Source organism: Dromiciops gliroides, chromosome 2 (genome assembly GCF_019393635.1).
Source record: "Dromiciops gliroides isolate mDroGli1 chromosome 2, mDroGli1.pri, whole genome shotgun sequence".
Lineage (NCBI taxonomy): Eukaryota > Metazoa > Chordata > Mammalia > Microbiotheria > Microbiotheriidae > Dromiciops > Dromiciops gliroides.
Window position 1 is genome coordinate 110252410 of NC_057862.1, and position 17107 is coordinate 110269516.

The 17107-nt window shown below is 41.8% G+C and overlaps 1 protein-coding gene across 3 annotated transcripts in view; it reads right to left on the reverse strand.

Moving 5' to 3' along the window:
- SUFU (SUFU negative regulator of hedgehog signaling) overlaps nt 1-17086 on the reverse strand; it is a 149044-nt gene extending 131958 nt beyond the window's left edge. For 2 of the 3 annotated variants that reach the window (XM_043981732.1, XM_043981731.1), the window contains exons 1-2: nt 12784-13136; nt 4513-4647 (exon numbers count right to left, since the gene is read on the reverse strand). In XM_043981732.1, the coding sequence (XP_043837667.1) occupies nt 4513-4647; nt 12784-12989 (341 nt within the window). In that variant the 5' untranslated portion in view covers nt 12990-13136. Of the gene's footprint in view, nt 1-4512; nt 4648-12783; nt 13137-16995 lie in introns of those variants that run through there. The other variant, XM_043981733.1, reaches the window with a different exon arrangement.
- Between the last annotated feature and the right edge of the window lie 21 nt (nt 17087-17107).

Consider the following 17107-nt stretch of genomic DNA (forward strand, 5'->3'; position numbering starts at 1 on the left):
CTCACTCATCATCAGCTCACGTAAGACCCTCCAGGTTTCTCTGAATTCTTCCTGCTCATCATTTCTTACAGCACAATAGTATTCCATTGTATTCATATACCACAACTTGTCCAGCCATTCCCCAATTGATGGGCACCCCCTCAACTTCCAATTCCTTGCTACCACGTAAAGGGCAGCTATAAATATTTTTGTACATGTGGCCTACAGTCTTCTTAACACTTATTTACCTACCCCCGCTTTCATTTATTCTATGATTCAATGACACTGGCCTCCTAGCTGTTCCTTGCGCAAACACTCCATCTCTAGCCTCTGTGATGCTCAATCATACCTGGAATATTAACTCTTCACCTTCACTTCCTGTGTTCCTTAGCAGCCTTCAAGACTTCCATTTGCACAACACATATCTTGTCTGTACAATTTTTTTTGCACACTGTCTCTAGAAGAATATGAGTTCCTTGAGGGAAAGGACCATGTATTTGCTTCTTTGCATCCCCAGAGCTTAGCACAGAACCTGGACCATAGTAAACATTTAATAAATGCTTGCTGACCAACTTGCTTGTTGACTGATTGACTGGCACTTACAAATCTCTCAAGTAAAGCAGCAACAAGGGCAGAGCCAAGATGGTAAAGGGAGCATTCTAGCCAAACTCTCCCAACATTTCTCTAAGCAACTTTTAAAAAATGTGATTTAAAATAAAATTCTAAAGCAACATAATCAACAAAAAGTTGGAGTGAGACATTTTTTCCAACCCAGGACAACTTAGGAAATGGAGATCTATGGCACTGGGGTGGGAGCTGGCCAAAAATGCAGCAACATTAGCTACAGGACTTGGAGGGAGTGGCAGCAGCAATAGCAGTCGTTTTAGGGAGCCCTGACTGCCCAGAGACAATAAGGGAACTTAAAACCTGGTCAGAAAGAGATTCTAGAGGATTCCTGTGCTAGCACTCATAGTAGAAATGGGTGTCATCTGGCAACTCCAATGCCCATTACTAAGTTCCAGATTGCAGTTACCAGGGAGGAAAGGAGTTGAAGTCAAAAGACAACCCCTACCTCAGTAAGGACCAAAGAGCAGTAATCACACCTCTCCCTGGATCACACCACCTTGGAAGCACCAAAAACTTATAGGCCTTCAGAACTAGCTGTGAAAACAGCAGAATAAAAAAGTCTGAAACTTGGTACAGTGACCCCTGTCCCCCACCTAACCTCCATGGAAGTGAGCAGAGCCCAACTCTAACATAAAGTTCAAAGTAAAAAACAAGGCTGGGAAAATGAGCAAACAATAAAAGAACCTTAACATAAAAAGCCACTATGGTGACAGGTAAGCTCAAGACAGAAACACAAGAAGACAACTATGTGAAAACAACTATAAGCAAAGCCTTAAAGAAAAAAATTCACACAATGAATTTGCACAATGCACAATATTGGACACAAGCCCAATAAGAATTTCTAGAAGAGCTGAAGAAAGTGATTTGTTTAAAAGAGTAAAAAAGTACTTTTAAAAATCAAGTAAGAGCATGTTCCAAGAAAAGCTTGGAAAAGAAATGAGAGCAATACAAGAAAATTCTGAAGAGAAAATTAATAGCTTGGTAAAAGAGGCACAAAAAAAAAACCAAGCAAAGAAAATAGCTCCTTCAAAAAATCAGAATTGGACAAATGATAAAAGCAGCACAAAACATCATTGAAGAAAACAATTCCTTAAAAATTAGACTTAGGGGGGCAGCTAGATGGCTCAGTGGATAGAGCACCAGCCCTGGATTCAGGAGTACCTGAGTTCAAATCCGGCATCAGACACTTACTAGCTGTGTGACCCTGGGCAAGTCACTTAACCCCAATTGCCCCGCAAAAAAAGAAAAAAAGAAAAAAAAATTAGACTTAGTCAAGTAAAAGCAAATGAATCCATGAGAATAAAGTCAAAAGAAAAAAAAATAGAAGAAAATGTGAAAAATTTGAAAAAACAACTGACCTGGAAAACAGATTAAGGAGAAATAATTTAAGAATTTTTTTTTTTTGGTGAGGTAATTGGGGTTAAGTGACTTGTCCAGGGTCACACAGCTAGTAAGTGTCAAGTGTCTGAGGCCAGATTTTAACTCAGGTCCTTCTGAAATCCAGGGCTGGTGCTCTATTCATTGTACCATCTAGCTACCCCTAATTTAAGAATTATTAAACTATCTGAAAGCCATGATCAAAAAACAAAAACAAACCAAAAAAAAAATTCAGAAAATTATAAAGAAAAACTGACCAGATATCTTAGAAACAGAAAGCAAAATAGAAATTGAAAGAATCCACCAACAAACCTGAAAAAGATCACAAAATGAAAACTACCAAGAATATTATAGCCAAATTCCAGAGCTTGCAGCTCAAGGAGAAAATAGTGCAAGCAGATAAAAAGAAACAATTCAAATACCGTATAACAACAGTCAGGATCACACGAGATTTAGCGGCTACCATTATAAAGGAGCAGATATTCAAGAAAGCAAAGGAGTTAGGTTTACAACCAAGAATAACCTACCCAGCAAAACTATGTATAACCCTACAGGGGAAAAAATAGATATTTAATAAAAATAGAGGATTTCCAAGCATTCCTGATGAAATGATCAAAGCAGCAGCAACCAAAAAGAAAAGACTAGATCTGTTTCAATTTTCTCTTTCTCCCCGGTTACCATATGCAGTAGAGGTTGGAATGAAGACCAAGATCAAGTAATACTAGGTAATACATATATCACTTTAAGGTTTGCAGAGCAGTTTATATGTTATCTCATTTGATCCTCAAAACCTTACTTAGGAGGTAGGTGTTATTATTATTCCCTTTTAACAGATGAATAAATTGAGACACAAAGAAGTTAAGTGACTTACCCAGCATCATCCAGCTATTTAAATGTCAGAGGCTGGATTCAAGTCCAGCACTCTATGAACCTAGCTCCTTCTGTTCTGCCCATTCTTCTCTCTCTTCTCTTCCTCCCCCCACCTCTTCTCTCTCTCTCATCTCAGATTGCCAATTCCCTTCTACCCATTTCTGACTGAATGTCCCATCAGCATCCCAAATATATCCAAAACAAAACTCATTTTCTTACCTCCTCAACCCTCCTCCAAAATTTCCTATTTCCAAAGAGGGCATTTCTATCCTTTTAGTCACCCAAGTTTGTAATCTTGGACTCAGCTTTGACTCTTTCCTCTCCACAAGTATCAGAGACCATCATGTGAACCTGGGAGAGTGGAGCCCATCAGAAACTTTCAGAACCCTCTCATCAACCATCCTAACCATCTCTGAGATAACCTGGAGACCATACAGTGGGCCCTGACACTTGAACCAACATTCCCATAATGACCCCAACTTTGATCCCTGAATACCCAGATCCCACCAGGATTTCCCATTCCCCAAAATGCAACCTAAAGACTCTGAACCTTGCCATCTGCCTTGTCTAATATTCTCTTAAGGTGCATCTCTAAATTACTGGGTGACTTCCCATCAACCTCAAAGATGAACTTTTCCCTTTTTGTTGTCTCTTCCAATTAGAATGTGAACTCTTTGACTACAAAGGCTGATTTAATTTTCTATGTATATTCCCAGATCTTAGCAGAGAACTTAGCACATTCTAAGAGTTTAATAAATGTTTTTCCATTCTATTGCTAGATTCCATAGTCTCAATTCCCATATCCAATTAGTTGTAGAGTCTTACTGATTTCACCTCCACAACATATTTCTTCTTAGTCCTCAATCCAGTCTACAACTTTAACTCATCTAAAGGTTTTTATTCTACTGCTCATCATTATCACTCTGTTCTTTTCATTTCTCACCTGGAGTATTCCTTTGAACTCCTCCTTCATGTCCCCAGGAGCCTCATCCTGGAAGATCACATTAGCCCTGATACCAATACCTTATTAGGACCTTCTACTCCTGGTTCCCCTTACTGGAGGGTAGAGAGAAGCCTTCCTCCTAGCATCTCTATTTAAGGAGGGCAGTTAGGCCAGTCTTCTCTTTATTTTCTATCTGGCTGCACCTCTCTGTACTTCATCATGTCTATTTCCTCCCCTTCCCCTGCCCTGTGCCAGGAACTTGGATACTTTCCCTTCCTCTCCAGCTTCTTTTTGTCTCTTGTCTTCTCCCATAACTCCCCGAAGTCAGGGACTATCTTTCTTTTTTGTATTTGTATCCCTCAGCACTTAACACAATGCCTAGAACAAAGAAGACACTTGATAAATGTATAATGACTAAAGACAAGCAAATAGATAAGCAGTTCCAAAGTGTGACAATCTTGGGAGAGAATAAACACTGTAGCATATAGTAGCTACTAAAAATACTCATAAGATCCCTGACACCACAGAACAGACACAGGGGCCACAGAGAAAATGCTGATAGCTCAATTTCATGCCACTTCAACAAAGCTCCACAGGTGCTAACCCTGCAAAACCATGTCAGTGCTGCTTCAGCCAAGTTGAGCCTCAGGAAAAAGGGCACAAGTTTAAGCCAAAAGCTAAGAAAGAAGGTAATGGGTAGGTGGGCACATACTCACTCGTGGACTCTGTTGTCGCCATATAAGTCACTCAGTCCAAAGCTAACATAGTGCCAGTGTTCAGGGACATTTGCACCTGGACTTCCCAAATTCCTGTACATGCTAACGTAGTCCAAGGGATCTGGTCCACCCAACCTGTAAGACATAGAGGGAAGAAAAGTCAATGAAAACTGGATAACTAAGCAAAGCACGTATTTTGTAGCCAGAAAAGCCAGACTTCTCATCAAACCCCAACCTTCCTTCATCCCTCTCCTTTGCCTTTTACACGTGTGCTACTAGACAGAGGAAGGTACGCAATCGAACCAATGGGTTCTACTATACATTTTTGTTATCTGGTCTCAGCCAGGCTCTCACTGCAGTAAGGCAATCTTTTTACTCCTCCCCAATTAATTACCCTCTTCACCACAGTAGCTATTACTTTCTTTTCTCTCATTTTCCCAGACCAACTTTTTCCCTTCCCCATCAGATGATGACTTCACCTCACGCTTTACAAAAAACCAACAACAACAACAAAAGGCCTTGTGAGGTCTCTCTTTGAGCAGCTAAGTGGAGCAATAGAGAAGAGTACTAGGCCTGAAGTTAGGAAGATTCATCTTCCTGAGTTCAAATGTGGTACCAGACACATCCCTGTTAGCTGTGCATCCCTGGGCAAGTCACTTAATTGGTTTTGCCTCAGTTTTCTCATCTGTTAAAATGAGCTGGGGAAGAAAATGGCAAACCATTTTATCATCTTTGCCAAGAAAACCCCAAATGGAGTCAGGAAGAGCTAGACAAGACTGAAAAATGACTAAACAACTGAGTTCCCTCTTCTCATCTTATCTCACAACCCTCTTTAGATCATCCCCTACTTCATCAGTCTCTGATGAAGAGATGGCATTTTTTTCCCACCAACACCAATACTTCTACATGTTCTCTTGATCCCATTCCTTCTCCAAAAGACTAACCCCACTATCATTCCCTCTTTCTCTCTAATCTGCTAATTCTATCTAAAATTCCTTCCCTGCTGCTTAAAAACAGTACCAGTCTCCTCCATTTTTTTTTTTTTGCGGGGCAATGGGGGTTAAGTGACTTGCCCAGGGTCACACAGTTAGTAAGTGTCAAGTGTCTGAGGCTGGATTTGAACTCAGGTCCTCCTGAATCCAGGGCCAGTGCTTTATCCACTGTGCCACCTAGCTGCCCCCAGTCTCCCCCATTCTTAAAAAGCTATCAAGGGATCCTACCTTCCCCACTAAGGTATCATCCTATATTCTCTGTTACCTTTCTCAGCCAAATTTCTTGAAAAAGCTGTCTATACTGGTTGCCTCCAATTTCTCTTCTCTCACTCTCTTCTAAACCTTCTGCAATCTAGCTTCTAGCTATTGTCCCCTTAAACTGAGTCTCGAAGGAAACCAGAGATTCCTAAGGGAGCCAGCTTCTATAAGATACCATTCTGGGTTTCCATAACTGTTACTGCCTCCTCCCCAAGATTAACTTATTTCTACTTGATATATATTTTACAGACACCTAGGTATGTGCATGTTGCCCCTCCAATTAGAATATGAGCTCCCTGAGAGCAGAAACTATTTTGCTTTTGGTTTTGTATTCATAACACCTAGCAAATAGCACTCACTTAATAATGTTTGTTGATTAAGTGACTGATGTCAGCTTCACCTTTCTGGACTAGACTGACAGATGAGACCAAGAAATAATGAACAGAAGACTACCCTAATCTCTACCAAAATCTTTCTCCTCCTATCAACTGGCAGGGCCCCTTTTAGAAATGCAACTATCTGCTCAGTTGTATGTCTTGCTTTCTGATGTTTCAAATTACAGACGACAAGCAATACTGGCATGAATTACCTATTTTTCATTATGCCTGTAAACATGGCAAGAAGCTTCAATGCAATGCATGCATCCTTTAGGTGGAATTCCATCAATCAGTGCTGAAAGGCTAACAAGTACTCTGGGAGGCAATATTCCAAACTCTCTTTTTGTTCCTGGGCTAAGAGTCTGAACTACACTCTCTCCTCTTCAGGAGGGTAATTCCTGAAAGACCATATTGTGCCCTATGTTAATCATGCTTTATTCTAAACAAGCTGAAAGCCTACAGTCTGACAGACACTAGCCTGCACCCTACAGACGAAAGCTGGTCTTTTATCATTGCAAGGGACAAAAGCCAAACTTGAGATAACTCAACTATGCACACAAAACTACAGCGAAGGCCGTGCTGGGCTCAACATGGCAAGTGCCTGCAGCTGGAAGACACTGTCCACGTGACTGCCCTCTCAAAGGTAGAGTTGGAACATTAAATGAATTTAGGCCTCAGAGGAGCCCATTAAATTCACCACACAATTCCCACAGTCTGGTGCACAGAGAAAAGCATTTATCAAAGAACCACAGTCATCATCTCACTCTAAGGATTTAATTCAATCAGGGACTTTTAGACAGTAATTAGTGCTTTACAAAATCATTGGACTTTTCTTTAGCATCTGTGGGGAAATGTGTCATTTTTGACAAGCACAAACTTAACTGAAATTACTTTCTAAAGCCAACGTTTACTTCTCAAATACTTTTTACTTGTTCTTCCTTGCGGGTAATAGTGCAATTAATATATTGAAGGAAAGATCACCTCATTTAAAAAACTCTTGTTTATTACCAACTGTGATAGATTTAGCTCTTCTCAGCAATACAATGATCCAAGACAATTCCAAAAGTCTCATGATGGAAAATGCTCTCCATATCCAGAAAAAGAACTCTGGAGTCTGAATGCAGATAGAAGTATACTATTTTCACTTTTGGTTTTTTGTTGTTGTTTCTTCTTTCTTGTGGTTTTCCACTTTTGTTCTGATTCTTCTTTCACAACATGACTAATGTGGAAATATGTTTATCATGATTGTAACATATAGTCTATATCAGACTGCTTGTTGTCTTGGGGATGGGGAAGAGGGAGAAAATTTTGTAACTCAAAGTCTTACAAAAATAAATGTTGAAAACTATCTTTGCACGTAACTGGAAAAAATAAAATAAAATACTATTAAAAAATTTTAAATTAAGAATCTTGTTCATAAAAATACATATTGCAAATGATCAGGGCAAACCTAGTAGTAGAGTGCTATTTAAAACCGGTTGATCTGGTTCTGTACATCTCTAAGAGTATACCATACAGTCTCTGCAGAAACCTTTACTTCTTCGTATGCTAGGAACAGGCAAGGAAAGAGTCTCTGTGGCACATAGCAAGTCTAATACACATAGCTTCTGTTCTATTAGGATGGACAGGAAAACAGAAAAGCAGCAAACCTCCATTCCTATCTTCCCCTTTATCTTTTAAGATTTATTTCATTAATCCCCAAACCAAAGGGATTAAGGAAAAGTAGGAATAGAGCTTGTGGAAAAAACCCCACTGGGTCAAGAAAGAAGCAATCATAGTTGATATTTAGATATCATTTTAAAATTAGCAAAGTATGTTATATACATATGTGTGCACATATGTATACACACTTTTTAAATGACTTCATTTAATCCACACAACAACCCTGTTGGGTAGGTGTTTAAAAATCAGCAGTAGCAACAATAACAGTGTGTGCCCGGCTACTGGACCCTCTCTACCTGTTCCAGCTTCCAGCTGTGAATTAATTTCCAAACCTGAAGTTTCTTCAGTTTTCATCCCTCCAGTTCTTGGAAGCTCAGCTACTTCTCTAATCCTATTTTCTTCACTTCTCACGAGAGATCCAAAAATGTCATGTCAAGGGGTAGAGATTGGGGTTTTCCTTAAAATTCAAACTATATGACCAAAGTCAAACCAAAGCTAACCCTGGCCCCAAGCACAGCATGTTCTATTGTGCTACTCAGAGACCTGATTGGAAGCAGATGAGCATATGGAAAATAATATTTTGCACTTAAATATGTTATCCAAGGATCCATAGTATCTCCCATGTTTGCTGTGGAGAGGGGAGTCTGAAACACTCAACTTCATGCTAAAAGTCAGTTGCCAGGCATTAAGTTGGTGGATTTGTGTTTCGATACCTTCTTTGCTCACCAGACATCCTGGCCTTCAGCCAGGGAAATCACTATCAGGCATTTCCAGCACAAGGAGTAACTCATATACTGTGGAGAAAGTAACCAGAGGGCAACTCCATGCCACAACCAAACACAGCCAGGATCACATGAGAACTTATAAGTCAATCACATGGTAAAATAGCAGCTGGAATGGAATCCCAATTCTAAGGTCTGTGAGTTGCTAGCCAGATCTCAATTATTCAAAAAAAGCTTTGAAGTTCTAAAAACAATCTTTAACTAAGCAGGTCCTTCTTATGGGTCTGCATTTAAACAGCAGTTCTCTGTCACAGTGAACTGTATGGCCATTTTCTTAGTCACTGTATTTCAGCCCCTCTCTGAAGAAAAGTCATAATGTTGGTCAACAATCCAACCCAACATAATTTATTAAGCACCTCCTACAGTAGTAGGAGTGCTAGGCACTGGGGCTATAAAGATAAAAACAATTTCTGTCCTCAAGCTTCTTACATACTACTGAGAGGAATATGATGTGTAAATGGAAAAAGTATAGGAGATAGTCTGAGGCCAGAGAATTCTAACAACTATGGGGGATCAGAAAAGGTTTTCCAAAGAAGATGGCACATGACCAGAACCTTGAAGGAACCCAGGTGAAGAGGGAATGAATTCTAGATATATAAAATAACCACAGGCTATCAGAGGCACAGAGACAAGAAAGTGCAAGAGTCCGAGGAAGGACAATCGGGTTAATTTGGCAGGAATGTCCAATAATGAATGGGAATAATATGAAATAAGCCTGGAAAGGTTTCCTGGAGCCAGATTGTAAAGGGTTTTAAATGTCAAAAAGAGGTTTATTTTATCCTAGAGACAATAGGAAGTCACCGAAGTTTCTAGAGTATGTAAGTAACATGGTCAGATGTGTGCTTTAGGAAGATTACTGTGGCAACTGTGTAGAAGATGGATAGGAAACAGGAAAGACCAGAAGCTAGGAAAGCCAATTAGAAAGTTGTTACAACAGCCAGGTTCAAGGTGACAAGGGCCTGAACTACAGTGGTTGCCATTAGGGTGGTAAAAAAGATGGATATGAGAAATCTTGTGAAGGTTGATTCAAAAAGACTTGGCAGCTAATTAGATATAAGGATGAAGAAGAATATATGATGCTGAGGTCTTGAAGCAAGGTGACTAAAAGGATGGGGCTGTTCTCAACAGAAATTGAGAAAATAATGGCAATGTCTATACATGGCAGTTCCACAAAGGCAAAGAATGTGTCTTATTTACCCTTCTTTCTCCCCAAAATTGAGCAAAGCATTCTCTACAAAGTATAGAAGCAATCCCAATTCCAAACACATACATACTTGCTGAAGAAAAGGGCAATATTTTCAAAACTGGTTCTAGTCCTTTCTATGGCCTTTATTCTATACATTCTATACACATCTGGATCAAGTGAGTAAGAAAAATATTTGCCCTTCCCTACGAATCAACAAAGTCCTCTTCCCCCTGTAACACTGTCCTACTCAGAAATCTCACTGGATGAAGTTCTAAAGCACTAAGTTTCATGTTTCCTGTGAAACACTTCAATCAAGTCAATCACAACATACATTAATATATAAAAGCACAGTTTAAATTGTTAAGTTACCAAAGAGCGGATATGGGCATCAGGGCCTTTTAAAAAGAAAGTCCAGCACAGGGTACTGAGTGAAAAAGGTTGTTAGTCAATAAGCATTTATGAAGTGCCTACACTGTACTAAGTGCTGAGGATACAAGGTCAGGCAAAAATCTGTCCCTGCTATCAAAGCAACTCACAGCTAATGGAAGAGAAACATACAAATAGGCACAAACAAGCTAGAGACGAGATAAATTGGAAATTGTCTCAGAGGGAAGGCATTCATTAAGGAGGACTGGTAAAGGCTTCTTGCAGAAGATGGGACTTCAGCTGAGATTTGAGGGAACCCAGAATACAAAAATGAGGAGAGTGTTTCAGGCATGGGAAACAGCCAGTGAAAATGTCCAGTGTCAGAAGATGAAGTGTCTTGTTTGAGTAACAGCAAAAAGATCTTTTAAGAGAAGAGTAAGGTATTAGATTTAGAGTCAGAAGGCCTGGGTTTAAAATCCTGCCTAATATTTCCTAACTGGGTGACCTTAGGCAAATCACCTGACTTCTCTCACCCTCAATTTGTTCCCCTGTAAAATAGGGGTTATAATGTTTGCACTAACTACCCTCAAAAGGTTGTTGCAAAGGAAATGTAAGCCAGAAATAGCTATAGAAATATGAATTATTGTTACTATTATGCAAAGGTACTAAAGAACTTGTAAGCCCTACAGAGATGAAAACAGCACAAGATACAGGAACCATTTCTCAGGACTCTTTCTACTGGACCCTGCACAGATACTTCAGTACTCTGTGCCTCCACAAACTTTCCTTTCCAAAAGAACAAGTGGCCAAGTCTCATTATCTACTGCTTAGCCAACTTTTGAGCCTGTCCTGCTACAGACCACTTGTTCCAACATGGAGGTATACTAGCCACTGACCTGCACAGTGGCACTTAAAGGGAAATGCTAGGGTATTTGGTGAGAAGTGCTCAATCCCAAAGGAAATCATAGGCCAAATGATTCAGAAATGGAACTCATTTTACCCATCTTCCCCTTTTTCCAGTCAACTGATTGAAGAGCAGCTGTCTCAAGGGGTCAGTTTCCAGGGATCTGCCCCTGCTTCCTGTCCCAAGGTTCCATGGACATGAACTGAGTAGACACTTAAAGGGGCAGTTACAAGCTATAAAACAATTCTCATGAAACAAATCTTTGTAGCAATATAGTAAATCTTCTAATTGAGACAACAGTACCCTTGGCAGAATCCACTGGTAGTTACCAGTTTGTCAGACAGAAGAATCACAGAGTAAGAGTCAAGGGATTTTAAGGGCCGTTTAATCTAACCCCCATCTGACTAAGAATCCCTCTATAATATTTAAGTGAGTAGTATCTCCTCTCACTTCTGTATAGCCCTAATTGTTACAAAGTTTTTCCTTAAATAAAGCATGAATCCATTTCCCTTCCATCCCTCCCCCCCCCCCTGCTCCTAATATTTGTGCCCTTTGGAGCTATGTGACAGTCCTTCAAACACTGTACCCCACTATTCTCTTATGGCCAAACACCCCCCAGTGCTTTGGAGCAATCAAAAATCTTTTTTTTTTTAAATCAAAGAATTTGGAGCCGGAAGAGATTTTGGAGTTCATCTAGAAGACTTTGCAAAAGAGTAAACTTTGGCCCAGAGTTAAGTGACCTGTCAGTGTAAAGAGAATTAGTTTAAGTGTCAGAGCTAAAAAACCAGGCCTCTCAATACAGGATTCTTTTCACATTTTCTCGAACCCAGGCTGTGCCTAAAAAAAGCTCATATACTTATCTTTTCCTAACCTTTAACCCTTTTAAATTCATGTGAATTCCTCATTCCCTATGGTGGACCCTGGTCTCAATTTGATTTCCTCCTCTAAGTCGACAGAAATGAAGGCTGTGGTCAGTTCTTTACCCAAAGACAAAACGGGCCATCAAAGGAATGACTTTCAGAGAAAACTTCCAAAACTTAAAAAACAAAAGGGATGGGGAGTTTACCGAACAAAACTTCAAACGTAAAACCTGTCCACTACTAACAGATCTCAGCTCATCCAGCCCGTGTCCGAAGAAATAGTTCCCCTTCTCTTCCCCAATCTTCACTCAGACCTGGGCATAGCCCTTCTCCCCCCACCTTCTTTCCCCTCCCCTCCCCCCATCCCTAAGAGGGACTCCTTCCAACAACTCCCAAACAGGCAAACTTTCCCCCGACCCAGGCAGCCACCCCAGGCCGTCCAAACTCCCCGCTCCCAGCCCCAACCCCCCAGCTTGGGTCTCCTAGACCTCTCCATCCTACAATAACGTCCTGTCCTCCCCCGAACACCCCCCACCCCCATCCTTTCTGGCCCCTCTTCCTAAGCTGTAGCCCCTCTCGCCTCCCCCCAGTGTCTGCGAGTTCCCTACGCCCCGCCCCCAGCTCCAAAGACCCCTTTTCTTCCACAGCCCCGTAGCCCCAGGCACCCCTTCTCCGCAGATTTCCATTAACCCTTTGGTCCTCGAGCCTGGTTAACCCCTTTGTCCCCGTTACTCCCCGGAGGCTTCTAAGTTAACCCTTTCCCTCCCGAGCCCCGCGTAGCCTTACTGGCCCCTCCCCCCAGTCCGTCGGATTAACCCTTTCACGCCCGGCCGCGCTGCCCCCGCCCCCCTCGGCTAACCCTCCGCTCCGCCCCGCGGGCTCACCAGTACTTCACGATGGCGGTAACCTGCAGCGGGTTGGGCTGTTCAGGGTAGAGGCGGCGGCACTCGCCGTAGATGGCGTGTAGCCCCGGGGGAAAGAGTGAGGCGAAGGCCGGGGGCGCGGCGGGGCCGGGGGCCGGAGCCGGGGCCGGGGCCGGGGCCGGGGGCGCGACGGGGCCGGGGGCGCCGCTAGGCCGCAGCTCAGCCATCGGGGCGGCGGGGGCCGGGGCCGGGGCGGGGGGCGGAGGCTGGCACTGACGGACACACTGGCGGGACGGCAGGCAGAGTTCGTGGGTGCGACGCCCTGAGGCGACCGGGGCAGCAGCGAGGTCCGCACTCCGCGCCTGCGCACGGAACCCCCGTCCACCCAGGCCGCCGCCGCTGCCGAGTCTGCCAGTGGGGCGCCGCGGGGCCGGCGGGCGCTCTTTGGGGCGGGGCTCCAGCGCCCGCTCTCCTGGTGTTTATTGGTTGTCATCTTTATCTGTCACAGGCGGGAAGGCGTGGCCTGACAATAGGCCCCGCCTCCACCGTCCCGAGACTAGGGGGAGATCGGGGGAGAAAGCTGTTGGGCTACCCCTAGCCATCAGGAGGTGTTACCTGAGTGCGCGCCGGGCATCCCTCGGAGACAAGAGAGGACCGCAGTTCTGTACCTTTAACGGCTATCGCTGCTCTCTCCCTTGGTGCCAAGGAAGTTCTATCCCAGCTAACTCATTCATTCATTCATTCGTCTGCGGGGTATTGACTTTCCTTTTTTTTTTTTTAAATACTTTAGGCTTCGTATCCTGATCTGAACACCAGCATCTCTGAACAAGATCCAGGAAATGTGTGTCTCCTAAAGGCCATCGGGACTCCTGAAAGGTTACCTCTGTCAGCTGTGACTTTTATGTGTTCTTTTCTCTGTGTTGAATGTAAGAATATAAATTCCACAAAGGCAGGGGTCATCTTTGTCAAAGAACATTTACTAAAACAAAAAGCAGGCGTGCTGAACTATATTGAGAGCCAGCCTCTCACCATCACTCCTGTGATAGACACTGGCAAGCAGCCTAACCCTGGGCAAGTCGATTAACCTTTGGATGCTCCCAGAGAGCTCTCAAAAACACTTTCAGTTACAGATGAGTTGCTAGTCTGCATCACTGAAAGGAGTTTCCATAACTTGAGTTCCTCTACACGAATAAAGTCAGAGAGGTCTAAACCAAAAAATAATAATGCCTACTTTTCGTGAAAAGAGCAGGAGACAAACTTGGAAAAGTAAAACCACTGCTAAATAATTTAAATCAAATACTGTGTACACATAGGAATTTAATAAATTTTTTTTTGATTATAACATTTCCTTCTGTTATTTCTCTTCTACACTGAAAAACTTACTAGTGAAGAATACCTGCTGTCCTCCATCACCATTACTTTCTATATGTGGGGAGGAGTCTTAAAAATTTCTAAGACAGAGGGGCAGCTAGGTGGAGCAGTGGATAAAGCACTGGCCCTGAATTCAGGAGGACCTGAGTTCAAATCCAGCCTCAGACACTTGACACTTACTAGCTGTTTGACTTTGGGCAAGTCACTTAACCCTTATTGCCCCACACCCCCCCAAAAAAGGGGAAAAAAAAATTTCTAAGACATCAGCTTACAGATTTTTTAAAAATTACAATAACTTTAGGGGCAGCTAGGTGGCGCAGTGGATAGAGCACCAGCCCTGGAGTTAGGAGGACCTGTGTTCAAATCCAGCCTCAGACACTTTACACATTTACTAGCTGTGTGACCCTGGGCAAGTCACTTAACCCCAATTGCCTCACACACACACAAAAATTACAATAACTTTATAGTCACACTATTATTTACTCCAATAATCTTCATTGTAAAATGAAACAGCCATAGGAACCAATAAGAGGGAGTTCTAAAGGCAAGTATGATTAACTAACTGAAAGAACACCAATACTTGGGAGTGGGTATCCTAATAGTAATTCACATTTGTAATACTGCTTTAAAAGGAGGTAGATAAAAAGCATTTATTAGGCATCCTCCTATATGCCAGGCACTGTGCTAAGCACTTTACAAATATTATCTCATTTGGTAAGGCATACAAAACACTTTCACTATAACAACCTTGTGAGAAAGATAGTGCAAATATCATTCTCATTTTATTGAAATGGAAACTAAGGAAGGTTCAGAGAGGATAAGTGACTTTTCCATGGCTGTGTAGCTAGTAAGCTGCAGAGCCAAGAATAGTCTTTGTTTCTGCAACTTAACCTGTTTTTGTTTCCATTTCCACAAAAGGATACAACTTTCTATTGAAAGGAATGAAACAATGCATGAAACTGGATGCCTTGAAAGAAATATCATAAGAATTTGATTGGACATTTATTAAGCACCTATTTTCAAAACAGTATGCTCAGCACTGGGGATATAAAAACCAAAAAACCCCCCATAATCTCCTTCCTCAAGAAGTATACATTTTATTGGAGAGGATACAGTAGGTACACAAGTAACTGTAATTTGTGGTAAACTGAGGAGGGGAGAGCACATCAGCAACTGGAGAAAATCAGAAAAGGTTTCAAGGAGTAGGCAGAACCTGAAATGACTTTGAAGGACAAAGACAATAAGGACTGAGAAGCAAAGATGAAAGTGCATACCAGTCATGGGGGACATGGAAGTGGAAGACAAAGTATCATGTTTAGAAATAGAACTTAGTTTATGAAGGTGAAGAGTGTGAAATAAGAGCTTAGAAGACAGAGAATCTCAAATGAAAGCTTGAGTTTGTATTTGATCTTTGAGGCCATGCAGAGCCAGGTAAGGTTTTAGAACAGGGGAGGGGCATAATCGGACCTGAAACCTCAACCAAAAATTCTCACAGAAGGAACCTCAGATAACATGCAGTTCAATCTACTCATTGTACATATGAATCTGAGACCTGGAAAGGTTAAATAATGTGTTCAAAGAAGTGAAACAGAAATGCTCTTACTAGTCCTGACTATTCAGTAAAAGCTGTGTTCCTGGGGAAGTAATGAAACCTCTTTTGATCTCAGTTTCATCTGTAAAATGAAGGAGTTTGACTAGATCCCTTCTAGTTCTAAAAAGTCACTCAAATAAAACATAACCAGAGGGGCAGCTAAGTGTCGCAGTGAATTAAGCACTGGCCCTGGATTCAGGAGGACCTGAGTTCAAATCCAGCTTCAGACACTTGACACTAGCTGTGTGACCCTGGGCAAGTCACTTAACCCTCATTGCCCCTGAAAAAACAAAACAAAACAAAAACAAAAACCCATAATCAGAAAAGGTCTGTCCAGATACAACACAGTACTATTAATGTTGAGGGACTGATTCTCAAGATATCTTAAAAGAAAAAAAAAAGATGCCAAAGTGGAGGAGGAAGAAATATGGGCATTTTTACTACTGAAAATAATTATTCAAAAATAACTGTAAACCCATATGCCTACAAAAATCTGTGAGAATAAAGAACACACATATCGCGGGCACCCTTAATGAAAGTATGAAGAAGAACAAGCAGGTTTTCATAAATCATGTTTTATAAAAGACCACATCTTTATAGTCACACAATTGACTGAAAGGAACAAAGAATACGAGTTCCCACTGTGCTGCTTGTTTCTTAAATATGTTTTTTAAAAACATTTGATTTGGTAGAACCAAATACAATCTTAACGGATCTTCAACAAAGCACAGCTCCATTTAAAACATCAAACAAGACTCCTTGTAGGATACAGCTACAGAGATAACTTCTGATGATGACACATATGCTTACCAAAGGTGCTCGGCACTGTCATGAAGGATGTCCAAAATAAAGTCTAAAACTAGAGGAGTCTAAACGGTAAGGCGTTAAAGATACTTCTGTTTGCAGATGACATTGTGCTGATTGCATGAATACCACACTCTCCTACCCCAATGTTGCAAAACAAAAGATACAGATATCGAAGCCACGTAAGAATGAGAAAGGAGATGGACCCTACGAGTAGAAAGAATGAAAGATAAGAGATATAAAGAAACATAAGTTATTCCACTGTGGAGAAAAGTTCCCGGTATGTAGACAAGAGTCCAGGGACAAGTATCAAAGTTTAGAGCTTTAGCCCAGTGAGACTACATGTCCCAGCATATATTTCGAACCCGCCTCAAAGACTCTTGGACTACAGATCCCATCATCCAACAATGGCAAACAATTCATGTCCCTGCCACATTTCTCTAAGTAAACTACAAAGGCCAAAGTACCGTGCGAAGGAGAGGCTGCTACCCATCATGCAAAGCTTCGACCGACTTTGGAACAGACAGGCAGAGCTTTCCTAGTAGGGGGTCCTGCATAGCATATTGGGGACTGTAGTCT